Here is a 7,814-nt window from a genome sequence, read left to right as displayed (position 1 = left end):
GTAGTGTGACAGAGTTTATTTATAGTTATTAACACAGTTGCTGCAATGCTTTGATGCCTCAAAATAAGCTGGAAACAGCTGTCTTTGTGAAGCGGGTTATAAATTAAGGAGTAGACAACATAAAGGTTTAAGTTACGGAGTAGACTGGACATAGCGAACACACGTCGGGTATCGTTGTCTCCCGTCTCCCCGAGATGGGACCCGGTCCGTGATAATATTGTCTTCACGTAACCGGTCCGTGGCGCAATAAAGGTTGGGGAGCGCTGGACTAGAGGATGTAGAAGGCAAATGCAGAATATTGCGATTCGCAAACCTACTTGCGTGGAGTCTGTGTTCCACCGCAGTCCCGGATGTTCATTCATTCTGTTTCTAAAGATAAATTTGATTTTGTAGCGAGTAACGAAGGTTTTTGGGCAAATGTATCGGAGTAAAAGTACCAGTTTTCTTTGCAAAACGTAGTGAAGTAAAAGTGAAAGTCAATAGAAATATGAATGGTAAAGTAAAGTACAGATATCCAAAAAACGACTTAAGTACAGTAATGAAGAATGTATACTTTGTTACTATACACCACTGTCCGCTCTACATATCCCCAAATCTCTACCGTTGACCTCGGGTCACAATGACCCGCTCTACATATCCCCAACCCTCTGCTGTTGTATTTTTCGGGCCTTTCCTCAAAAATGTCATACCCAAACTAAAAAGGGTGTATCTCTGCAACCACTAAGGCTATTTGAATAGTTATAACATAGAGTTATAATAAAAGCTACACATGTGAGATTTTGTTCAGCTGTGTAAACATCAGTCTATATGTTACTGGTTAAGAGTAAATGAAGATGACACACAGAAAAAGGTTTCAGGTCCGCCTATAAAAAAAGCAGGATGATTATTTCTTTGAAATGATGCAGCTGTAAGGTCCAAATCTAACCCAAATCATAGCTCAATATGTGAACATTCTCTAACCCAAATCATAGCTCAATATGTGAACATTCTCTAACCCAAATCATAGCTCAATATGTGAACATTCTCTAACCCAAATCATAGCTCAATATGTGAACATTCTCTAACCCAAATCATAGCTCAATGTGAACATTCTCTAACCCAAATCATAGCTCAATATGTGAACATTCTCTAACCCAAATCATAACACAATATGTGAACATTCTCTCTGCAAAGGTTGACTTTGATAAAGTGAAGCAGAACAAAGTTAGAGGGTTTAGTGACTAGACCCATCCTAAAGGCCTCAAGGAGAGCTCCATCCAGCTACATATAAAGCTGTACAATAAACCCTTTAGATGACACATCTACAGGCTTACTAGCCTGACAACATGCTAGCATAGGGCTAACTAGCCTGATAGCATGAGCTAACTACCGATTGTCTTCAGTTAAATCAGGGCTCTCAAGTTTTTAAGACAGGTAAGAGTGACATATCCTCCTCCTCCTCCTCCTCCTCCTCCTCCTCCTCCTAAATCAGTTTAATCTTCTAGAAATTTAATCTGCAAATAAACAATTAAAAAATGTGATGTTTCCAGCTTCTCAAACATTTTCTTATATTTTATTTTTATACAGATGTTACTACAAATGTTTAGCTCTTTTCTCGATTCATAGACAGTATGAAAAGTATGACGCGATGAAAGGAAGAGAACCCTCCGACACAGAAAGGGTTCCGACATCTTTAATGGACAGCGACACTAATCCAGACGTTTGACTCCGCAGACGTTGGGGTCCCTCATGAGCTGAGGGTGCTTGTGGGTCACAGACATGAAACCTGGGGAGAGGAGTATGAACACAGATTTATATAAAAGATCTGACCCGCTATTTAGCAAACACTTAAAAATGATTTATTATTATTATGAATCCATTTGAGTTAAATATATATGTATTTATTATTTAACTATATTTTCCTAATGTTGTTTATTCGGGGTGCCGCGTACCGACTGAGTGAGCTTTCTTTATGGCCTTCGACACTTCCTTTTGTTTCCTTCCACATAACCCTGGAAAACAAAACGAGCCGTGAGTCTGAAACCTGCAGACGGCGAGAGCTGCTGCTCACCTGAGAGGCGTGGAGCTGCTGCTCACCTTAGAGGTGTAGAGCTGCTGCTCACCTGAGAGGCGTGGAGCTGCTGCTCACCTGAGAGGCGTGGAGCTGCTGCTCACCTGAGAGGCGTGGAGCTGCTGCTCACCTGAGAGGCGTGGAGCTGCTGCTCACCAGAGAGGTGTGGAGCTGCTGCTCACCTGAGAGGCGTGGAGCTGCTGCTCACCTGAGAGGTGTGAAGCTGCTGCTCACCTGAGAGGCGTGGAGCTGCTGTTAACCTGAGAGGTGTGGAGCTGCTGCTCACCTGAGAGGCGTGGAGCTGCTGTGACTAGATGTACACAGGTGTGACTTGATGTATGAAACTTGAAACTGTTAAACTGTCACAACACTTAATTTCTCTAGATGAAGTTATCTCCCATCGGGTGTTTCTCTAGATGAAGTTACCTCCCAGCAGGTGTTCTCCAGGTGTTTCTCTCACCTGAGTGTTTTTGAAGTCCACTGTGACGTTGCAGAGGAGGCATCCTTTCTCCGGCTCTTTGAACGGGTTTTCCATCTGAACAAGCTTCCAAAGCGATAATAAAATATTATATTAAGAATAAAATCAGGTTAACTGAGTTATTACTGACATCATTGATAACGATTGTAACGTGAATTATTACAAAGGTTATAACACGTTAGTTTGTGTTTTAGGAGTGAAAACGGAGTCAAATTCCATGTATGTGCAAATTTACATTAAAGCTGATTCTGATTATAATAGAAGTTTGTACAAACAAATTTCTGATGTGGAAACTTTGTTTCTTAAATTAAATAAAACTAATTCTTATGTTTTATTTCATGCCCAATTTTATAAATTACTATATAGTATTTAAATCTCCCTTTTAATTTATTTAGTACTATGCATGTATTCCCCATGAGATATTGTATAGTCTTATAACTTAAATAATATATATATATATATAAATACAATGAATATATAAATGTATTTAAGATGAATATATAAATGTATATGAATGTATATAAAATGAATACTTAAATACATATAAAATGAATATATAAACGTATATAAAATGCATACATAAATATAAAATGAATATATAATATATATACAATTAATAAATAAATAGAAAATGAATAAAAGAATATAAAAATAAATAGAAAATGAATACCTACCGGGTCGTCTTTCTTTTGGAATACATGTGAAGTTATTGTTCTTAAACCTGCAGGAGCAGATTTATTAAGCTAACGTTAGCAACCTTATCTGAGGCTCATCACAGAATTAAACGTATAATGAAATCAATAAATGATCGTCTGGTTTCAGGAGTAAAGCTGAATATTTTACAGCCCCTTTGAACCAGTGTTCCTCCTCGCTCCGCTTGGTTCACGACTCAAAGATACTGACTCGAGGACAGTTTAAATAAGTTGGGCGCAGCTTGTTGCATTGCGTAGCTTCTGACAAGAAAACTAGACGTGCACGCTCTGTCGGTCCCACCTGCAAAGCTTGTTCCCAACTCGCCCGCCTGTCAAAAGGTCAAAAGGTCAAAAGCGTGTGGGCCAGAAGTTCATGAACACAATATGTGTCAACGGAAAATGACTGAACACATTTACAATTCCTTGCACACGCGTTCCCTTTTGAATCGGTGGGTTGTTGCAACCGCATTAATTATATAGTACATAAAGTATTCTAATGATGTAATGATGCTATAATGATGACTTTGAAGGCCAGTTCTGTTTGACTAATCTCCCTTTGCTGCCGATAAGTCCATCCAGATAATGGCGAAGGATTTCGTCATGATCAACCTTATCGTAAGTTCACTGGGCACATGTGAGGAAATGTTTGCGTCAGAGTATAACCGCGTGCGCGTGTACAAATTGCGGCAGATGGCGGAAAAAATGCTCGCTGATATAAAGAAGTAAGGTCATGACATGATTTTTCAATCAGTACTTTGGTCCCTTGTTTTGGTTTAAGCATATTATCTTCTGGAAGCACTACCTAAATTGAAATGCAATATACTGTAAATTAGTAGGAAATAGATTTCTTCTTCCGTCTTCTTCTTCTTCTTCCCCTTCTTCCCCAAAAAGGGTAGTGTCCATTGTCTCAAAAGTCAATATTCAGCTCCACCCCCTCAGGCGAACAAGAGAACTACAACTCCTTAAGGCGGTAGTCAATATGTTATGCAGCATGCAGTATTTGTCTAACATTCATTCACACATCAATCATTCTACAGTAATAAAAGTGACCTTCATATGCATACAATTACAAATCCCTCATAATAATATCCCTTATTAATTATCATATTTCATGCATTGTAATGTACACACAAACAACTTATTTTACATAGATGTGCAAGTCCAAATGTGACAAACTAAGCTTAAAAAACACTACACCACTAAAACACAAGGTTGTTCCACACCTACACGGCCAGCCTGAGAGTCATTTTATCCCTTCATTTCTTTCCAATTTAGAGTGCCATGTTTTTTTTTGTACTTGTACTCATGGTGCACGAGCACAGTACATGGCCTACCAAGAGGTACAAGGGAATGAGAGCGTTAGAGAACACGGGGCGACCAGTGTGGGGACTCAAAGGTTCTCTGTACGACACTCAGAGCATTACGGTAGCATCACACAACTAATAGCTACATAAAGATATCGTGTAGGAATGTCCACCGTAGCGGAGAATTAAGTTCCCTCTCCCACTGGGAGTTGTGTAGTCTGAGCTTCTCTGTGCTTTGTGAATACATGTTCATTCTGAACTATGAAAGGCTGTAATATTGTTGATGATATCATAGGCCAACAGATTTAGTGAGTTGGTCTCACATGCATTGCACAGTACCATTCAGGAGATGAACAGTGTACACACTGAGATTACTGCATTCAGTGCAGGAGGTAAAGCTCAAACTGAGGCAGGAAGTAGAGGCTGCTGGCTCCTCGTGGCTCGTGTGTCTTGGTTCAGCAGTATGATGTCATGCTGTCGGGATTGTGACGGGATCAGCTTCCGGATCATTCCTCTGCAAGAACGGGGAGGACGGCTCGCACACTGTGATCTCTCGCAGGGATAACCGGAAGTCACGGCCGTAATTCACGCAAGGTCATCACCATCAGCATCGCCATCACCATCACCATCATGGGGCTGGGATTAGTGTGCAAAAGTTGTCCTTTGACTATACTTTTCTGAAAGAAGACACACCAAGGTGGACAATATAAAAACAAAGCAGGTACCCTTGCATTTACAGAAATGCGGTTACATGCGGTTACATGCTGCTACACACTCACACACACACACACTCACACACACACACACACACACACACACACACACACACACACACACACACACACACACACACACGTACAAGGTTCTTCAGTCTGACTTTGGGTCCGCCTGTGACAAGGGCACGCGGCTATTAGTCCTCGTTTGCACACTGCTTGGACAATCTAGCTATTCAAATAGAGCCCACTTACTGGAAAACAGCTCCTTAATGAAGAGATGGGCTGGGTAATATGCCATGAATCTGTTCTTGTATTCCTTCCCACACACTCATAAATACACACTGTCTGTCCGCATATAGAACCCTTACGGACGGCAACACATATGCGCTCTGAAACGCAAGCCTAAACGCATAGTTTTACACACACACACGCTTCACACACACATAGAAGGGCGGACTGATATTATAATATGTCTGTGGAGGAAACGGGGAGCAATTTTCGCCATGTAAATCAAAAAGGTCAAAATGCAAATGTCAGCGATTCATCCCCTTCTCCTTTTTAATTATTCTGTCAGGTTCAAAGAGCCTTCGTCAGGAAAAGGAACCGCTCCGACAAAGGAAGGCCTGAGCTCACAGATAAGCTAGATCTGCGTCTCCTTTTGACACTTTCTTCTCTATACTTAGCCCGTCTCCACTCCTCTCACACGCGCAGCGTCAATTAACTTACCCTGTGGGGAGCCGTCTTGTTTTGAAAATGTCACGGTTCAGCGCCACACGTTTCTCTGTTAGTGGTTTTCATTTCAGATCCTGCTTCATGCCCCCTTCATCAGTCACTCCCTCCTTGTCAGCCCTCATTCCTTGCACCTGGCCCATCCCTGTCTCACCTGTAGCACATTCCCTCAATAGTCTTCACTACTTAGGTCCCCTCACTTGCACTTGTCCCCTGCCAGATTGTCTTGTGTTTTTGAACCTAGCTCTCCAGCGTTCCCTGTGTGTTATCTGTTGAGTAAAGGAATTATATTCTTTACCTCTGTCTTCCTGAGTCGTGCTTTTGGGTCCTTGGGTTATTGGGCCGTTACATTACAATCTGGCCAATTATGGACCCAGCACAACCTTCTGCAGCAAGCCGGTTCGAGAGGATCGAGAATGCCCTCCAGAAGCACAAGGCGCAGATGGTCAGCTATGCTGCGGAGACACGGCAGTCTGCAGCAGTCCAGGAGCAGGCTATGACGGCGATGACCGCCCAGATGCTACAACTCGCCCGTAACAGGGGAGGTACTGGTGAGCCGAACCACAAGACTCTCTCCCAACCAAAGACCCCTTTTCCATGCTCAGCTGCTACTCGCGAACGGATCACAGAGCCTAGCTACGTTCATTGACTCTGGTGCTGATGACAGCTTCATTGACGAGGACCTAATCCGTCAGCTGGGTATCGAGCGGGTACCGCTGCCATGCCCTGTTCCTGCTAACGCTCTGGACGACCACCTACTGGGGACAGTGACTCACCAGACCGCACCAGTTCGTATGCTCCTGTCGGGTAACCACCTGGAGACCATTCGGTTTCTTATCCTGCGGTCACCCCAGCATCCACTAATCCTGGGACACCCCTGGCTCCGCCGCCATAACCCCCACATCGACTGGGCCACAGGGGCCATCATGGAGTAGAGTGCATCATGCCATCTGATCTGCCTGAAACAAGCTGCTGCAGTTCAGCAGTCAGCTTGCCCCAGCTCTGCGTTGGACCTGTCAGGAGTGCCTACGGAGTACCATGACTTTCGGGAGGTATTCAGTAAGGTCAAGGCCGCATCCCTGCCCCCACATCGTCCCTACGACTGCGTCATTAACCTGCAACCAGGCACCCCCCCCCCCCAGTGGCCGCCTCTACTCCTTATCGGCACCTGAGAGAGAGGCCATGGAGGCGTACATCAGTTCCTCCCTAGCTGCTGGGATCATCCGTCCCTCTTCTTCACCTGCAGGTGCGAGATTCTTCTTCATAGGGAAGAAGGACAAGTCACTTAGGCCATGCATTGACTACAGGGGCCTCAATGACATTACCATCAAGAACCGCTACCCACTCCCACTCATCTCTTCTGCCTTTGAGTTGCTGCGAGGGGCTACCATCTTCACCAAGTTAGACCTACGTAACGCCAATCATTTGGTCCGGATCCGAGAGGGGGATGAGTGGAAGACAGCTTTAACACCCCCACTGGACATTATGAGTACCTGGTGATGCCCTTCGTCTGACTAATGCCCCAGCCGTCTTCCAGGCCCTGGTGAACGATGTGCTGAGAGACATGCTGAACAAGCAGGTATTTGTCTACCTAGATGACATTCTCATTTTCTCGAGGTCCTGAGAGGAGCACATCCACCATGTTCAATCGGTCCTCCAACGCCTCCTGAGGAATTCCCTGTTTGTGAAGGCAGAGAAGTGCGAGTTTCACGCCTCTTCTGTCTCCTTTCTGGGCTACATCGTGGGACAGGGGATCATGCAGATAGACCCTGCCAAGGTGTCAGCGGTGACGTCCTGGCCCATCCCTGACTCGCGTAAGCAGCTGCAACGATTCCTGGGGTTCGC

At 44.1% G+C, this 7,814-nt stretch overlaps 1 protein-coding gene across 1 annotated transcript; it reads right to left on the bottom strand.

Annotated features, from left to right (window-relative positions):
• Positions 1-1,688: 1,688 nt before the first annotated feature.
• LOC306751449 (small ribosomal subunit protein bS18m-like) lies at positions 1,689-3,233 on the bottom strand (the record flags this gene model as incomplete). The annotated part of the gene is made up of 5 exons (XM_079235016.1): positions 3,203-3,233; positions 2,511-2,594; positions 2,285-2,360; positions 1,932-1,991; positions 1,689-1,765 (listed from the first exon to the last, which is right to left on the bottom strand). The coding sequence occupies exons 2-5, from the start codon at positions 2,583-2,585 to the stop codon at positions 1,689-1,691; spliced, it is 288 nt and encodes a 95-aa protein (XP_079091142.1). The 5' UTR covers positions 2,586-2,594; positions 3,203-3,233.
• Positions 3,234-7,814: the final 4,581 nt, after the last annotated feature.

The sequence above is a fragment of the Taurulus bubalis genome, assembly GCF_910589615.1.
Source record: "Taurulus bubalis genome assembly, chromosome: 19".
In the NCBI taxonomy this organism is placed as follows: Eukaryota; Metazoa; Chordata; class Actinopteri; order Perciformes; family Cottidae; genus Taurulus; species Taurulus bubalis.
Note: the sequence above shows the minus strand (reverse complement) of the source record. Positions and strands in the feature narration are given on the sequence as shown.